General features: G+C 37.7%; 1 protein-coding gene across 12 annotated transcripts in view; it reads right to left on the minus strand.

Moving 5' to 3' along the window:
- The window catches only part of SHPRH (SNF2 histone linker PHD RING helicase), a 90,677-nt gene that overhangs the window by 38,628 nt on the left and 33,262 nt on the right, over positions 1–18,787 (minus strand). For all 12 annotated transcript variants that reach the window (XR_015132454.1, XR_015132453.1, XM_086316614.1 and 9 more), the window contains 4 exons: positions 16,106–16,194; positions 14,343–14,435; positions 8,502–8,609; positions 5,716–5,858 (listed from right to left, as the gene is read on the minus strand). Coding sequence is in view for 10 of the 12 variants with exons in the window: in XM_086316614.1 (XP_086172740.1) it covers positions 5,716–5,858; positions 8,502–8,609; positions 14,343–14,435; positions 16,106–16,194 (433 nt within the window). In the remaining 2 variants the exon portion in view is untranslated. The remainder of the gene's footprint in view (positions 1–5,715; positions 5,859–8,501; positions 8,610–14,342; positions 14,436–16,105; positions 16,195–18,787) is intronic.

Here is an 18,787-nt window from a genome sequence, read left to right on the forward strand (position 1 = left end):
GATTCTCCAGGCAAGAATACTGGAGTGAGCTGTCATGCTCTCCTCCAGGGGAACTTCCCAACCCAGGGATCGAACCCAGGTCTCCTGCGTTGCAGGCAGATTCTTTACAGTCTGAGCCACCTGGGAAGTCCCAGTACTTTGTTTATGCATGCTCATATTTCTCAAATTACTTCTAACTCTTGTCTTCTCATTAAACTAACGGTTAGAAGGTAAGAATTAGGTTATATCTCCTTTTAAAAAAACATGTATAATAGACAGAATAGCTTCTCAGTATTGCTAAAAAAAAATTACATAGAGATACTTAAAATTAGGTTACTTATGAATACTATTCACAAAAAGAAAACAAAGTTTTTTATTTGTAACATTAAAAATTTAAATTGCTCTTCAAAAACTAACTTTCGAACCAACAGGAAGAAGTGGGTTTGGAAAAATTCTCTTTACTGACTCAGATCTGAGCACGTAAGTAAGGACTGAAAAATATCCTTACAAATTAGCATTTACAAGTCTTAGTGATGCTCTCTCTTGCAAGTCTTAAATGAAGAAAAAAAGATAATAATAGATGGCAACTCTTAAACACCATACTAATGGTAGGTAGTATTGTAAGTAAGCACTTTTTTCTGATCTTAACAACAATGCTTTGTGGGTTTATAGATGAAGAAACCAAGGCAGAGAGAGCTTATATAACTCTCCTAAGAACACAGAGATAATAAGGGGTGGAACTGAGGTATGAACATTGGCAGTTTGACTCAAGAACCTACTTGCACTCTTAATTACCAAGCTAAACAGCATTCCTTAAGAATCACTAACAAGTAAACAGGAGTACTTTGGTTTCTGAGATAAAAATTTCATTAAAAACCAGAGCAGCTGTGTTAAGATGATGCCTGAATACATATAATCTAAAACAATATTAACTTCAAAAATGTATTTTCTTACTTTTTATTTACATCTAGTGCTTTTAAAATTCATGTTTGTGTAATGAATTATACATTTAATGTTTCCTATATGCAGGTCAGGAAGCAACAGTTAGAACTGGACATGGAACAACAGACTGGTTCCAAATAGGAAAAGGAGTACGTCAAGGCTGTATATTGTCACCCTGCTTATTTAACTTATATGCAGAGTACATCATGAGAAACGTTGGGCGGGAAGAAGCACAAGCTGGAATCGGAATTGCCGGGAGAAATATCAATAACCTCAGATAGGCAGATGATACCACCCTTATGGCAGAAAGTGAAGAGGAACTATAAGTATCTTGATGAAAGTGAAAGTGGAGAGTGAAAACGTTGGCTTAAAGCTCAACATTCAGAAAACGAAGATCATGGCACTTGGTCCCATCACTCCATGGGAAATAGATGGGGAAACAGTGGAAACAGTGTCAGACTTTATTTTGGGGGGCTCGAAAATCACTGCAGATGGTGACTGCAGCCATGAAATTAAAAGACGCTTCCTCCTTGGAAGGAAAGTTATCATCAACCTAGATAGCATATTGAAAAGCAGAGACATTACTTTGCCAACAAAGGTCCGTCTAGTCAAGGCTATGGTTTTTCCAGTGGTCATGTATGGATGTCAGAGTTGGACTGTGAAGAAGGCTGAGCACCGAAAAATTGATGCTTTTGAACTGTGGTGTTGGAGAAGACTCTTGAGAGTCCTTTGGACTGCAAGGAGATCCAACCAGTCCATTCTGAAGATCAGCCCTGGGATTTCTTTGGAGGGAATGATGCTGAAGCTGAAACTCCAGTACTTTGGCCACCTCATGTGAAGAGTTGACTCATTGGAAAAGACTCTGATGCTGGGAGGGATTGGGGGCAAGAGCAGAAGGGGATGACAGAGGATGAGATGGCTGGATGGCATCACTGACTCGATGGACGTGAGTCTGAGTGAACTCCGGGAGCTGGTGATGGACAGGGAGGCCTGGCGTGCTGCAATTCATGGGGTTGCAAAGAGTCGGACACAACTGAACGACTGAACTGAACTGATTGGTCCTTTTACAGCCATGAGACCTCAAAATATTTAATAGGGGATATATTCTAATATGGAGATTTACAACTTCTAAAAGTAGTTTCTGTGTGATTTAAGAAAAACAAATTCAACACATATAAAAATATCTTTTCTTTATCAGCTGATTCCACAATGCCGGCAGAACACTTTAGGACATAGCTTTAACACGAGGTAAAACATTGTGACGTAAATAACTTGTCCGGGGATGGTGATTCTTGGGCTTAACAGGAAAAAGGGACTGCACTCAAAAGCAGTTAATATTTGCCAAGAGAATGCACTGGTCATAGCAAACACCCTTTTCCAACAACACAAGAGAAAACTGTAGACATGATCACTATCAGATGGTCAACACCAAAATCAGACTGACTATATTCTTTGTAGCCAAAGATGGAGAAGCTCTACATAGTCAGCAAAAACAAGATGGGGAGCTGACTGTGGCTCAGATCATAAACTCCTTATTGCCAAATTCAGACTTAAATTCAAGAAAGTAGGGAAAACCACTAGATCATTCAGGTATAACCTAAATCAAATCCCTTATGATTAAACAGTGGAAGTGAGAAACAGATTTAAGGGATTAGATCTGATAGAGTGCCTGATGAACTATGGATGGAGATTCATGACACTGTACAGGAGACAGGGATCAAGACCATCCCCATGGAAAATAAATGCAAAAAAGCAAAATGGCTGTCTGAGGAGGCCTTACAAATAGCTGAGAAAAGAAGAGAAGCCAAAAGCAAAGGAGAAAAGGAGAGATATACCATTTGAATGCAGAGTTCCAAGGAGAAATAAGAAAGCTTTCCTCAGTGATCAATGCAATGAAATAGAGGAAAACAACAGAATGGTAAAGATTAGATATCTCTTCAAGCAAATTAGAGATACCAAGGGAACATTTCAGGCAAAGATGGGCTCAATAAAGGACAGAAATGGTATGGACCTAACAGAAGCAGAAGATATTAAGAAGAGGTGGCAAGAATACACAGAACTGTACAAAAAAAATCTTCATGACCCAGATAATCACGATGGTGTGATCACTCACCTCGAGTCAGACATCCTGGGATGTGAAGTCCAGTGGGTCTTAGGAAGCATTACTACAAACAAAGCTAGTGGAGGTGATGGAATTCCAATTGAGCTATTTCAAATCCTAAAAGATGATGCTGTGAAAGTGCTGCATGCAATATGCCAGCAAATTTGGAAAACTCAGCAGTGGCCACAGGACTGGAAAAGGTCAGTTTTCATTCCAATCCCAAGGAAAGGTAGTGTCAAAGAATGTTCAAACTACCGTACAATTGCACTCATCTCACGTGCTAGTCCACAGAAGGCAATGGCACCCCACTCCAGTACTCTTGCCTGGAAAATCCCATGGACGAAGTCCTGGTAGGCTGTGGTCCATGGGGTTGTTAAGAGTTGGACATGACTGAGCGATTTCACTTTCACTTTTCACTTTCATGCACTGGAGAAGAAAATGGCAACCTGCTCCAGTGTTCTTGCCTGGAGAATCCCAGGGACGGTGGAGCCTGATGGGCTGCTGTCTATGGGGTCGCACAGAGTCGGACACGACTGAAGCAACTTAGCAGCAGTAGCACATGCTAGTCAAGTAATGCTCAAAATTCTCCAAGCCAGGCTTCAGTAGTATGTGAACTGTGAACTTCCCAATGTTCAAGTTGGATTTAGAAAAGGCAGAGGAACCAGAGATCAAATTGCCAACATCCGCTGCACCCTCGAAAAAGCAAGAGACTTCCAGAAAAAAACATATATTTCCGCTTTATTGACTATGCCAAAGCCTTTGACTATGTGGATCACAATAAATTGTGGAAAATTCTGAAAGAGATGGGAATACCAGACCACCTGACCTGCCTCTTGAGAAACCTGTATGCAGGTCAGGAAGCAACAGTTAGAACTGGACATGGAACAACAGACTGGTTCCAAATAGGAAAAGGATTATGTCAAGGCTGTATATTGTCACCCTGCTTATTTAACTTATATGCAGAGTACATCATGAGAAATGCTGGACTGGAGGAAGCATAGGGTGCTCGGAGAAATATTAATAATGTCAGATATGCTGAGGACACCACCCTTGTGGCAGAAAGTGAAGAACTAAAGAGCCTTTGATGAAAATCAAAGAGGAGAGTGAAAAGGTTGGCTTAAAACTCAACATTCAGAAAACGAAGATCATGGCATCTGGTCCCAAACTTCATGGGAAATAGATGGGGGAACAGTGGTAGACTATTTTTGGGGGCTCCAAAATCACAGCAGATGGTGACTGCAGCCATGAAATTAAAAGATGCTTGCTCCTTGGAAGAAAAGCTATGACCAACCTAGGTAGCATATTGAAAAGCAGAGACATTACTTTGCCAACAGTGATCCGTCTAGTCAAGGCTATTGTTTTTCCAGTGGTCATGTATGGATGTGAGAGTTGGACTGTAAAGAATTGATGCTTTTGAACTGTGGTGTTGGAGAAGACTCTTAAGAGTCCCTTGACTCCAAGGAGATCCAACCAGTCCATCCTAAAGTAGATCAGTCCTGGGTGTTCATTGGATGGACTGATGTTGAAGGTGAAACTCCAATACTTTGGCCACCTGATACAAAGAGCTGACTCATTTGAAAAGACCCTGACGCTGGGAAAGATTGAAGGTGGGAGAAGTGGGTGACAGAGGATGAGATGGTTGGATGGCACCACTGACTCAAGGGTCATGAGTCTGGGTAAACTCCGGGAGTTGGTGATTGACAAGGAGGCCTGGTGTGCTGCATTCCATGGGATTGCAGAGTTAGACACGACTGAGTGAATGAACTGAACTGAATACTGCATATACTTTAGAAATGAGAAGTATATCAGATTCTATATGATGAAAAAAATGATTATACTAAGGTACATCCAAGTTAATAGTGACAAATGGAAAATGGAGCATATCTTTTTAGGGTGGTAGTAGACATTTGGAAAAGTTTTTAGAAGAGCAAAGGAAAATGCTTTAAATATTTAACAGACATTCTTACTGAATTTTTCACTGAAAACCAGCTTTAATGCCAAGGCTGACCTCTGACTGGGATGTGATCTGAGAGGCGGACATCCTTCCACCCAGAATCCAGTTCTGCCACAACACCTAAGTTCCCCACACTAGGCTGACATCCCTTTCGGTTAAACCACTGAAGGTACTTTTGACAGAGTATATCTGTTCTTTGGAAAGAATTATTCACCATTCATACATCAAGAGCAATAATCCAATATATCTATCTTAAAGAATTTTAAGTGTTGATAAGAAGAAAGACGGGAAGACAAAGACTCTAAAATATAAAACTGCTCACTGTGGCACTATGAGCTTAGCTCTCAGGGAATGAATGACATAGGGAAATGGGAATGGCTTACCCCAAGGGCAAAAATCTCCAAGACAGAACCTATTTCAAAACTCTGCTTCAACTTGGTTTTAAGCAACTTTATCCAACAAAGATACAAAAAAATACTTCAAGCAGATTAAAAAAATAGAAAAAAAAGCACACTAAAAAAGAAAACATTTAAAAATGACTAATATAAAGGAAAAAAGGTTTATCTTTTAGATTTATACCTCATATTTTGGTTTGAAATATACACTTAACAAAATATAAAATTCAGATGTTCATAACCGCAGTATGTTATGATCTTTAACTGGAACTCTTAATACCAAATGATCTGAATATTTGGGATGACTACTAATATAATTATCCTGTTTTGTGCTACTCTCTTACTTCTCCGACATAGAAAGCTTGCCAGTTTGTTGCTTGTAGTTGCTGGTTATTTCATTTCTCACTCTTTGAGCAAGTTCCTCTTCAATACCAAATTCTATTGCTCTTTGTATCACATTCAGCCACCAAGGAGAATTAGAATGAATCTGTAAACAAGATAATTAATATCTTTTCAGTACTCACTATATTTCTATCACTGAAAAGGGTTCTAAAAGGAACAATAAATGCCACTCTCAGGAAAATCACAATAGTAGTAGGGAGACAAATAGACATGTTGGCTATACAATGAATGAATACAACATCTGCATATATAATTAAATAGAACACCTATTTCATGATTACTCTAAATGAGTGAGAATTTATTGTACATACATGTATAACAAAGCTGTGCTAAAAAAAATACTTTAAAATTCAGTATTCACTCTATATATCTGAAAAGGTAACAGGTTTCTTTCTCAGCATAATAAAGACTTCATGCTTATCCTCAACTAACTGAACAAGATTCTACTCAATGAATAATCTATGGTAATTAATAAAATTATATGCCTGAATACTAATTAATTAATGAATTAGGAAGAATAACACGTAGTGTAACTGATTGAAATCAAAGACTAAAAGTGTATTTGTGTAGCCTCCTCTTTAAACTTTGCGATTGACTTCATGAAAGAGAAATTTTAGAAATGACAAATGGCACATATTTCATAAGAAAAATACTTATAGTTCTAATATTCCAAACCTTGAAAGATTTTGGAAACACGCACATCTAAGATCAAAAGAAGGTTGTGGACGTCTAATTTCTTCAAAAGACAACTTGTTATATACCAAGGGTAGAGGAAACCCCACTATACCTTAAGAAATCAAAGAGAATAACCTCAAAATAGGTGATTTATCTCTGTATCTGTTCATCTAATCAATAAACACTGTTAACAGCAAATAAACCTTTATTGTGGCCCAGGTACTATATGGGCTTCCCTTGTGGCTCAGCTGTAAAGAAGCGCCTGCAATGCGGGAGACCTGGGTTCGATCCCTGGGTTGGGAAGATCCCCTGCAGAAGGGAAAGGCTACCTACTCCAGTATTCTGGCCTGGAGAATTTCATGGACTGTATCGTCCATGGCGTTGCAAAGAGTCAGGCACGACTGAGCGACTTTCACTTCACTATACTAGGTGCTAAGAATTCCAAGATAATAAGAAAGCTCAAGTTTCTCCCCAGATCAGAACATAAACCAAAATGTTGTTGTTGTTCAGTGTCCCAGTCGTGTCCGACTCTTTGAGACTACATGGACTGCAGCAGGCCAGGCCTCCCTGTCCCTCACCATCTCCTGGAGTTTGCCTAAGTCCATGCTTATTGCATCGGTGATGCTGTCCAGCCATCTCATCCTCTAACGCCCTCTTCTCCTTCTGCCCTCAATCTTTCCCAGCATCAGGGACTTTTCGAATGAGTTGTCTGTTCGCGTCAGATGACCAAAATACTGGAGCTTCAGCTTCAGCATCAGTCCTTCCAGTGAATATTCAGGGTTGATCTCTCTTAAGACTGACTGGTTTGATCTCCTTGCTGTCTAAGGGACTTTCAGGAGTCTTCTCCAGGACCACAGTTGGAAGGCCTCAATTCTTTGGTGTTCTGCCTTCTTTACAGTCCAGCTTTCATAACCATACGTGACCACAGGGAAGACCATAGCCTTGACTATGTGGGCCTTTGTTGACAGGGTAATGTCTCTGCTTTTCAACACAGTCTATATTTGTCATCCCTTTCCTGCCAAGAGGCATTCGTCTTTGATTTCATGGCTGCAGTCACCATCCACTGTGATTTTGAAGCCCAAGAAGAGAAAATCTGTCCCTACTTCCACCTTCTCCCCCTCTATTTGCCATGAAGTAATGGGGCCGGATGCTATGACCTTAGTTTTTTAATATTTAGTTTTATGCTGGCTCTTTCACTCTCCTCCTTCACCCTCATCAAGGTGCTCTTTAGTTCTTCTTTGCTTTCTGCCATTAGAGTGGTATCATCTGCGTATCTGAGGTTGTTGTTTTTCCTGCCTATCTTGATTCCAGCCTGTAACTCGTCGGTCTGGCATTTCTCATGATGTGCTCAGCATACAGATGAAAGAAACAGGGTGAGAGCAGATAGCCCTGTCGTACTCCTTTCTTAATCTTGAACTAAACAGTTGTTCCATACAGGGTTCTAACTGTTGCTTCTTGACCTGCACACAGGTTTCTCAGGAGACAGGTAAGGTGGTCTGGTACTCCTATCTCTCTAAGAGCTTTCCACAGTTTGTCATGATCCACACAGTTAAAGGCTTTAGCGTAGTTGATGAACAGAGAGATGTTTTTCTGAAATTCCCTTGCTTTCTCTATAATTCACTGAATGTTGGCAATGTGATCTCTAGTTCCTCTTCCTTTTTGAAACCCAGCTAGACATCTGGAAGTTCTTGGTTCGCATAATGCTGAAGCCTAGTGTGCAAGATTTTAAGTAAGACCATACTAGCTTCAGAGATGACTGCAACTGTTTGATGGTTAGCACATTCTTTGGTGGTACCCTTCTTGGGAACTGGGATGAGGACTGACCTTTTCCAGTCCTGTGGCCACTGCTGGGTCTTCCAGATTTTCTGGCATAATGAATGCAAATCCTTGATGGCATCATCTTTTAGGGATTTGAATAGTTCTGCTAGAATTTCATTGCATCCACTAACTTTATTAACAGTAGTGCTTTTTAAGGCCCAATTGACTTCGCACTCCGGAAGGTCTTCACACATTATGTGGAGAAAAATGTAAGTAAGGAAAATTATATACATACCTTTCTCTGAAGATCACGGATAGTCTGCTGCACAGGCAACAAAGCCTGCTGGGCTTCTGCAACTTCTGTGTTACACTTGCTCATATAATGCTCTCGTAGCTGTTTGGCCTGTGTTGAAACATGAAACAAGTATAAACTTTCGCTCCAGGTCAAGAAAATAATCTAGTATGATTCAAGAACAGTGTGCTTATTTTATTTATTTAAATCTGTTTAATTTAACTTAAGCATTAAACTCAAGTATACTGTAGAGAATGTAAAACCCATGCTCAGTTCAGTTCAGTTCAGTCGCTCAGTTGTGTCCAACCTCTTTGCAACCCCATGAACCGCAGCACGCCAGGCCTCCCTGTCCATCACCAACTTCCGGAGTTCACTCAGACTCATGTCCATCGAGTCAGTGATGCCATGAAATTAAAAAAATTAAAAAAAACCCATGCTAGAAGTTCCTAACATGTATGTTGAAGAGAATTTATCTGGAGGCCACCTTGACTTACATTTACCTGTAAGTCATATAATATAAAAAATTCCAAGGATTTGCTCTCCAAATTCTAATTTTTTAATTAAAAAAAAAAAATGGGAGGAGGAAGAACAGTAACATTTTAAACTATAAGGCAAAGCAGGAATACATTTTAGAATTTCTTGTCTCATTCAGTTATCATAATTCCTTGGAATTACTTCAGTTTAGAACACTTGAGAATATACACTAACACAGGTTTTGTGAACTGAACTGTGTTCCCTCAAAATCTGTATGATGAAGCTCGAACCCCCAATGTGACTATATTTACATACAGGGTCTTTAAGGAAGTGACTGAGTAAATGCACATACATGAGATGATAAGGGTGGAGCCCTAATCCAAAATGACTAGTGTCCTTAAAAGAAAAGGAAGACACACCAGGGATGCAAGTGCACAGAGAAAAGGTCATATGAGGACACAGTTAGAAGGCAGCCGTCTACCAGCCAAGGAGAGAATCTTTAGGAGCAACCAACCCTGATGATACCTTGGTATTAGACTTCTAGCCTTCCCTGATGATTAATGGTGTTGAGCATCTTTTCATGTGCATGTTGGCCATATGTATGTCTTCTTTGAAATAATATCTATTCCTATCCTGTGCCTATTTTTTAACTGCCTGATAAGGGGTTAATATCTAAATCCCTGATAAGAGGTCAGCATCTAAAGTATATAGACAACACATAAAACTCAATATCAAAAAAAAACCTAATTAAAAAATGGGCAGAAGGCCTGAACAGACATTTTCTCAAAGAAGACACAGAGATGGCTAATAAGGCACACGAAAAGATGCTCAAAACCACTATTAGAGAAATATGAATTACAACAGCAATGAGGTATCACCTCGCACATGTCAGAATGACTATATCAAAAAGTTTACAAATAACAAGTGTTGGGGATAACATGGAGAGAAAAGAACCCTTGCATACTGTTGGTGGGAATGTAAACTGGTATAGCTACTAAGGAAAACAGTATGGACATTCCTCAAAAAAACTATATATTGTACCATATGACTCAGCAATTCCACTCCTGAGTATACAGATGGAAAAACAATGAAAACACTAGTTCAAAAAGATACATATATTCTGATGTTCAGAGCAGCACTATTTACAATTAACACGATAAAACCCAAGTGCCCATCAACAGAGATGAATGGATAAAGAAGCTGCTGTAAATATTTATAGTGGAATATTATTCAGCTATAATCAAAGAAAGAAATTCTGCCATTTGCAGAAACATGGATGGATGCAGAGAATATCATGCTCAGTGAACAAGGCAGAAAGAGAAACACAAATATTTTATCATATTACTTACACTTGGAATCTAAAAAATAAAATTAATATATATGCAAAACAAAAACAGGCTCATAGATATAGAAAACAAACTACTACTGGTTGCCACTGGGGAGATGAAAGGGGACAGGACAAATCTGGGGATGAGATACAAACTACCACGACATATAAAACAGAAGAGCAACAAGCATATATTGTATAGTACAGGGAATTATAGCCATTATCTTGCAATAGCTTATAATGAAGTATAATCTATAAAAATACTGAATCACTATGCTGTATACTGTCTCATAAACTAACTATAGTAGTAGTAGTAGTGTTAGTTTGTTCAGTTGTGTCCAACTCTTCACAGCCCCATGGACTGTAGCTTCCCAGGTTCCTCTGCCCATGGAATTCTTCAGGCAAGAATACTGGAGTGGGTAGCCATTCCCTTCTCCAGGGGATCTTCCCGACCCAGGGACTGAATCTGGATCTCCTGCACTGCAGGCATATTCATTACCATCTGAGCCATCAAGGAAGCCCCATATCAAATCAACCATACTTCAATTAAAAAAAAGGAGAGATTGTCCTTTCCCTACTGAATAAGAACTATATAAAAAAGATCTTCACGACCCAGATAATCACGATGGTGTGATCACTCACCTCGAGTCAGACACCCTGGAATGTGAAGTTAAGTGGGCCTCAGGAAGCATTACTATGTACAAAGATAGTGGAGGTGATGGAATTCCAGTTGAGCTATCTCAAATCCTAAAAGATGATTGCTGCACTCAATAAGCCAGCAAATTTGGAAAACTCAGCAGTGGCCACAGGACTGGAAAAGGTCAGTTTTCATTCCAACCCCAAAGAAAGGCAATGCCAAAGAATACTCAAACTACTGCACAATGGCACTCATCTCACATGCTATTAAAATAATGCTCAAAATTCTCTAAGCCAAGCTTCAGCAATACGTGAACTGCAAAATTCCAGATGTTCAAGCTGGTTTTAGAAAAGGCAGAGGAACCAGAGATCAAATTGCCAACGTCCACTGGATCACTGAAAAAGCAAGAGAATTCCAGAAAAATATCTGTTTTATTGACTATACCAAAGCCTTTGACTGTGTGGATCACAACAAACTGTGACAAATTCTGAAAGAGATGGAAATACCAGACAACCAAACCTGCCTCCTGAGAAATGTGTATGCAGGTCAAGAAGCAACAGTCAGAACTGGACATGGAACAACAGACTGGTCCCAAAGTGGGAAAGGAGTACGTCAAGGCTGTATTTTGTCACTATGCTCATTTAATTTATATGCAGAGTACATCATAAGAAATGCTGGACTGGATGAAGCACAAGCTGGAATCAAGATTACCAGGAGAAATATCAATAACCTCAGATACACAGATGACACCACCCTTATGGCAGAAAGTGAAGAACTAAAGAGCCTCTTGATGAAAGTGAAAGAGGAGAGTGAAAAAGTTGGTTTAAAACTAAACATTCAGAAAACTAGGATCATGGCATCTGGTCCCATCACTTCATGGCAAACAGATGGGTAAATAGGGGAAACAGTGACAGACTTTATTTTTCTGGGCTCCAAAACCACTGCAGATGCTGACTGCAGCCATGACATTAAAAGACGTTTGCTCCTTGGAAGAAAAGTTAAGACCACGCAAGACAGCATATTAAAAAGCAGAGACATTACTTTGCCAACAAAGGTCCATCTAGTCAAAGCTACAGTTTTTCCAGTAGTCATGTATGGGTGTGGAAGTTGGACTATAAAGAAAGCTGAGTGCCGAAGAATTGATCCTTTTGAACTGTGGTGTTGGACTCTTGAGAGTCCCTTGGACAGCAAAGAGATCCAACCAGTCCATCCTAAAGGAAATCAGTCCCCAATATTCACTGGAAGGACTGATGCTGAAGCTGAAACTCCAGCTTTGGCCACCTGATGTGAAGAACTGACTCAATGGAAAAGACCCTGATGCTGGGAAAGCTTGAAGGCAGGAGGAGAAGGGACGACAGAAGATGAGATGATTGGATGGCATCACCGACTCTATGGACATGAGTTTGAGTAAACTCCGGGAGTTGATGATGGACAGGGAGGCCTGGTGTGCTGCAGTCCATGGGGTTGCAAAGAGTTGGACACAACTGAGTGACTGAACTGAACTGAATCTTGGTTCTTTTTTATAAATTAACTGACCATATGTGGGTGGGTTTCTTTCTGGGCTCTTTCTGTTCTTTCCCATTGATCTATGTATCTGCTTTTATATCAACATCATACTCTTTTAAATACTATAGTTTTATAATATAGCTTAAAATCAGGGTGCATAATGCCTACAGCTTTGTTCTTCTTTTTCAAGATGACTTTGGTTATTCAGGATCTTTTCGAGTTCCACACAGATTTTTGGATTGTTTATTCTATTTCTGTGAAAAATACCATTGGAATTTTAATAGGAATTAAACTGAAAGTGTATACTGGCTTGGGCTGCATAAACATTTTAACAACAGTAATTCTTCCAGTCCATGAGTGTGAGAAATGAAAGTTCTATTAAGTCACCTAGTCTGTATTTTGTTATGGCAGTCCTAGAAGATTAATACAAAAAGGATTAAAAAATTGGGGCCCTTTCAACTTCTCAAAACAAAAAGGATCATGTTATTTGCAAAGCAACAGAAACACTGAAAAACTTTATTCCTGTAAGTTTCCACTAGGAAACTTAGGGAAATTCACTTTTGTCCATTTAATTGAAATACTTAACTGACTCTGGAAACTATTTTACGAATGAAGAAAGGGGATGATCAGAGGCTATGTGGACAGTGGGAGAAAAACTGGAAAGACTACTGAACTGAAAATCCCAATACTCCACTCAGTAGTGGGACGAGCCATAAGAAATTGCCAACAGTAGACCACTCCTGACTTACAACAACAGCAATTTCATGAAGTCATTCATTTTCCTAGGCTTTAGTTACTTCATCTACAAAAAGAGGTGGTGGAAATGATTTCTAGAATTTCGTCTAGCTTTGAAATACCAAGGCTTCATATCATGTAAGAGTTAGGCCAAAGTGATAAAGTGATTTCCTTGGAAATACATCTACATAGTATGAACCCTCCACCTCATGATGCAATTTTCCTCTTCCTGTCACAACCTTCCAATTAATATCCATTACAACTCCTTGGTTGTAATTAGCTGGTCATTAGAGCTGTCTACTAATAGATAGGACTGTCTCCCGGAGAGCTTCCTGTCACTGAAAGCATTTAACAGAGTGCCTGATTACATATAAAGATTAGACACCTGCATTGGGAATAAAATTTCACTTGCAAGTTTTCATATACTTTTTCACTTGAAAATTTCATACACTTGATGCTAGATTACTATCTAGCATCCAGCTAGATTCATACTTAAAAAATACCTACATACTTACTTACAAGTACATACTTACAAAATCTCATTTTTTTATCCTCTTAATTTACATAAAGGTTCCATTTACAGGTTCAGTAGTTTTCAAACACATCTACTACTCTTTTGCTTTTAGGTTTGCCATCTTTCTGATCTTTAATGAGGCAAAAATTCACTGGGGAATTGGCATAAGTGTATTAAAACTATTTTATGTCATTGTTTCTAATGAGAGGCAATATTCATTGCAGAAGGAATTTCTTTGAGGACATAAGTTATAGTGAAAATTTGAGTTTATTTATTGCTTCAAATAATACACTGAAGGGTGGAAAAGGTAGAAAACTTTATTTTTACTAAACTAAACCTTTGGCAGGTCTGTCATCAAATCAACATGATTTCCTTTAATTTGTTGTTTATTTACATCCTGTGCTGTTGGCTACCAGCAGCCATGTCTATAACAAGCAGTTGCCACACAGCTGCAAGATTATCAAAGAAACAAAATAATATGGAAAGCTGCTATTCTATGCCACCCAAAATCATCAAAGCAAAGTTTGGAACATCAAAGCAGCAAAGAAACATGATTACCTTTTGATTTCCTAGGATGTATCAATTAGCCGGAACATGAACTCTGAGAAAAAATTCTTTTATAGGCAGAATGAAAAAAAAAAAAAAAATTACCTCTTCCTCAAGTCTGCCATCTCTCAGGGTAGGAGGTATCCCTGGGTGCTTGGCTGTCAACAATTCCATCAAGTTATGGGTAGCATGAAGTCTCTACAAACACACAAAAGGCAGCAATTATGACAGCCAATGCAGTGGACTCTAAGGGGAGAATCTACTATCACTAAGGCATACAGAACACTAATAATGCATTTAAGGCCAAATCATCGGATTCTTTTCCTTTAAAAATAACTTAGATACCAACTTTCTTCAGAGTCAGTTTTACTGTAATTATCTTAATTCATAATGATGTAAATTTTCAGTTAAAATATATGGTCTTATGAAACATGTCTATGTATTTAACAAAGTATGTTAAATAGGTAACTTCTTCTCTTATACATGCACTTGTCTATATGGGGAAATATGAATATGTCCAATAAGTCCAGTAAAGCAGAAAGGTTGACTAGATAGACTTATTCCTCTTCTGGAAAATAAGTCTGGATGAGCCTAGCAATTTATGACATTATAAAACCAAAGATAATGAAATACATAAGAAAACAGGGCTGTGACCTGGATCTGTTGAATTTAAGGGCTGAAAAGAGGAGGGGCTGGAGGTGCAGATGGTGTAGAATAAAGGAGAAAACTCCATCTTAAATCTCTGTATTAAATATTAATATAAGCCAGACATCTCACTGTGATATTGGGTCTGTGACTGTACTGAGGCTTCTGTTGCATTCTGCACAAACTGGTGGAATGGACTGGGAGGAACACCTCTCTCTCTGTTCGTTTACACCTTTATCCCAACAGAGCAGAGTGGCTAATTTGACTGGACAGAGTTAGATATTCCTTGGGTTATGCCTGGTCAGCAGGCTAAGCTGCTGTGACTCAAAGCAAGAACCAGGCTGCCTGATGGTTTACTCTTCACTGGAGCTCAGGCGCACTGGACTCACCTGCCCACTTCTGTTTCCTTTATTCAGGAGCACAGTATCTTCCAACTTGCTCCTTCTCTCGTAAGGTAAACACATTTGCTTAAGGTCCAAAGCCTTCTGTAATCCTCATCCATGCATACATAATATAAGGATACCAGTATTTAATTTTCTCTCCTCTTCCCCCTCCCCCATACACTCCTCCTAACACCTGCTCATACACAGGTGAACATGAGGTTCCAAGGCCTAGGTTCTGAACAGTAAAAAAGAAGCCTCACTTGGGACTCAAGCCTAAACTTACCAGGATTCATAAAACGGATCTTATTTACCATTTAGCTAGAGTCTTGTCTATATGATCCACTGATAGAAGCAAGAAGAAATTTCACATTTAAGTGTTACAATTCAAATATCCAAATCTCCCTAAGAGACCTACAAAAACTAAATTAGAAGACCATTGGATAAGTATTATTGTTACTTAGTTCCACTGCTGAGTGAAACTCAATTTCTTTTTTTGTTGAATATCATGTAAATAAATACGCTGATATAAATATGCAAAAGTGATAAAACTGATGCCATTCTTTGAAATACGAATGTTTTGAGCTACTTTTCTAATGTAGGTTAGGCTTATCTAGTCAGCCTTGTGGCCAATACTGGCCTGAGTAGACAGAATATTAGTGTTTCTCAAACTTTTGGGTCTAAACAAAAAGACATCTTGGGTGCTTGTTAAGAGAACATGGATTTTAAGTTTTATCCCCAGGGACTGTGACTCACTCCCCTTGTTACCTTTCGTCCTCTTAAATATTCAGAAAATTTATTTTACAAAGATCAAACAGTTTGAAACTGTTTAGTTTTACTTACTTGCAGTGAATCTGTTTTGAGTTTTTCCTTGTGTTCCTCAGATGAACGCAACACTTCTCTATATAGTTCTGCTGCCAAAGCATACTCGCCTGGATAATCAAAATATGTTTAAAGAATAAGAAAATCACGTATTTAGCTCTCAAAGTCATCTAAAAACACCTACTGTAAAAATACAGCATTGATTAGAACTCCCTAATTTATTTATTTTTTACGAAAAGGAATTTGAGTTGGTATTAATATGACTGCCCCAGTAAAAAAAGTTGATGATGGCACCCTTTCTTGGGGGTTAAAATTCCACAGACCTAGAACACCAATAAAATAATTTAATGTTTTAAAAGTATGCTAAAAAACAAACAATGTTTTTTTCTTCTTTTTCAAGTTAATGACTTCCAAGCAGTAGTTATTAGGATGTTTGAAATTAAAGACAAATTTAGGGTACTTACATGTGTTTATAAACAAATATTCAAAACACTATGACCAATGTACACGTACTTTTCAGAAAAATAATGCACTCTTCTTGACAGGTATTGTTTCTGTTGGTATTAGGCCAGAAAGATTTAGTTTATAACTACATTTCAAAAATTTAGAATTCTTTCTATTTCTGGTTATATAATTCACAGTTAGTCTAAGAGATTTACGCTTTTTTTTTGTTATACCTAAAAAGTAGCTCATACAAATAAAGTCATAAAAAAGTACAAAAGCACAAGCTGATAAACTACGGCCCATGGGTCTTATCTGACTGTATTTTTGTAGGGTCTACACACTAAGAATTTATTTTTAAATTTTAATAGTTGAAATAAAAACTAAGATAAAACTATTTTGCGACATGTGAAAATTACATGATATTAAATCTCAGGGTCCATGAATAAAGTTTTAGTGGAACCCAGTCATGAGGACTTTACGTACTATCTGTGGCTGCTTTTGTATTACAACAGCTGAATAGTTGTCACAAATCTTATGGCTCACAAAGCCTAAAATATTTACTACCTGATTCTTTCAGAAAGTTTCATTAGACTTCAGTGAAGGAGAGGTGAAACATTTTTAATGGCTCTGACTAATGCAACCTATCTTTTTTTCTGCCTGGGGAAAAACTCGAAACCAGTAATTTATACATACAATAAAATGAAAATCTAACAGTGGCAAAATCATGAAACACAAGGGAGAAAAAGATAAAGAGATGTTCTAATTTCAGTTTGCTGAGGAAAAAGCTTTTATCCTGATCGTTGCATACACTTGCTTATTTTAAACTGTAAACCAGTTTCATTAATATCATGGATTTAGAATTTTGCTCACAGCCATAATGAATATTCTATATATATATATATATGCGCCTGGTGGTTCAGACAGTAAAGAATCTGCCCGCAATGCGGAATACCCGGGTTCAATCCCTGAGTCAGGAAGATCCCCTGGAGAAGGGAATGGCAACCCACTCTAGTATTCTTGCCTGGAGAATTCCATGGACAGAAGAACAGTCCACGGGGTTGCAGAGTCAGACATGACTGAGTGACTAACACACACACTTTCTCTCTGTTAAAGCTGATTCCATATATGTATATTTTATTGTGGTAAAGTATACATAAAATAAAATTTACGATTTCAACCATTTTTAAGAGTGTAGTCCAACAGCATTAAGTACATTCATATTGTTGCACAAAACACTTGCTTTTATACCACTGTTTTATATCTAGTTCTACCAGTTATTTAATATAAAGCTTTCTAAAGCACACATTTTCACAGTACTTGCCAAGTCCTCTAATCTCTATTCATTTTTATAAAGCAGATTACTTTCACAATAATAAAGTTGCATTATAATGTAGGAGTAACAATTATCTTCACACAATGAGCTCTCTTTAGCTTTTCAAAAGACATATGGATTCCATTAATATTTATACTGTCATTTATAAAGAACAATTCATTTAACAACTTTCTCTTCATAATTATTATACTTTTTAAAGAAGGTACAATGACTAGACTATAATAAAAGCAGATGAAACTGAGCTATTCATTATAATATCTGTTTTCTTTTCACTACTTAGTGAAAAAAAAAGATTTTTTATAGTGAAAAAAAATATTTTTATGTCTTTCCCAGACCAATATGGATAAAATATCCATATTCAATAAGCTATGCAAATATAAGCCAAATATGGAAATACCCATTCTTTGCCACTTGATGGCACTAAACAAATTAACAACTAGACAAATTGTACTGGTTCGATACTGCCAAACTAATTTTTTCCAAAAAAAACACATGTAGAAATGAAAAATGTATGTGATGATCAGGAAAAAAAGCTTTCTTTCTCAGAAAAATGAACCTAAAACACTTCTATATATATATATATGTATGTGTGTGTAGATACACACACACATATATATTTCATGTATATAGTACACAAAATTGAAATAACATGTTTTTAACACCATAATCAGTGAGGACCTTAAAATATACACTGTATATCATATATATATATATTCGCATGTAATATGTGAATCCCTTTAGAGTTTAATATTAATTTTAGATTTCATTTAGAAGTCATATCTGTACTATCTGGTCTCTAATATTAGAAGAGTTTAAATTATATAAGTTAAATATGTAATGTTACTTTTAAAAATGTAGATTATTTAATATACTACTATGAATTAAACTAGAAACTGAAAGTAGTTAATCCCCCACAGTTAAGTTTA

The sequence above is a fragment of the Bos grunniens genome, chromosome 9 (assembly GCF_055505025.1).
Source record: "Bos grunniens cultivar Pamir isolate PY7600 chromosome 9, Bosgru_T2T1.0, whole genome shotgun sequence".
Lineage (NCBI taxonomy): Eukaryota > Metazoa > Chordata > Mammalia > Artiodactyla > Bovidae > Bos > Bos grunniens.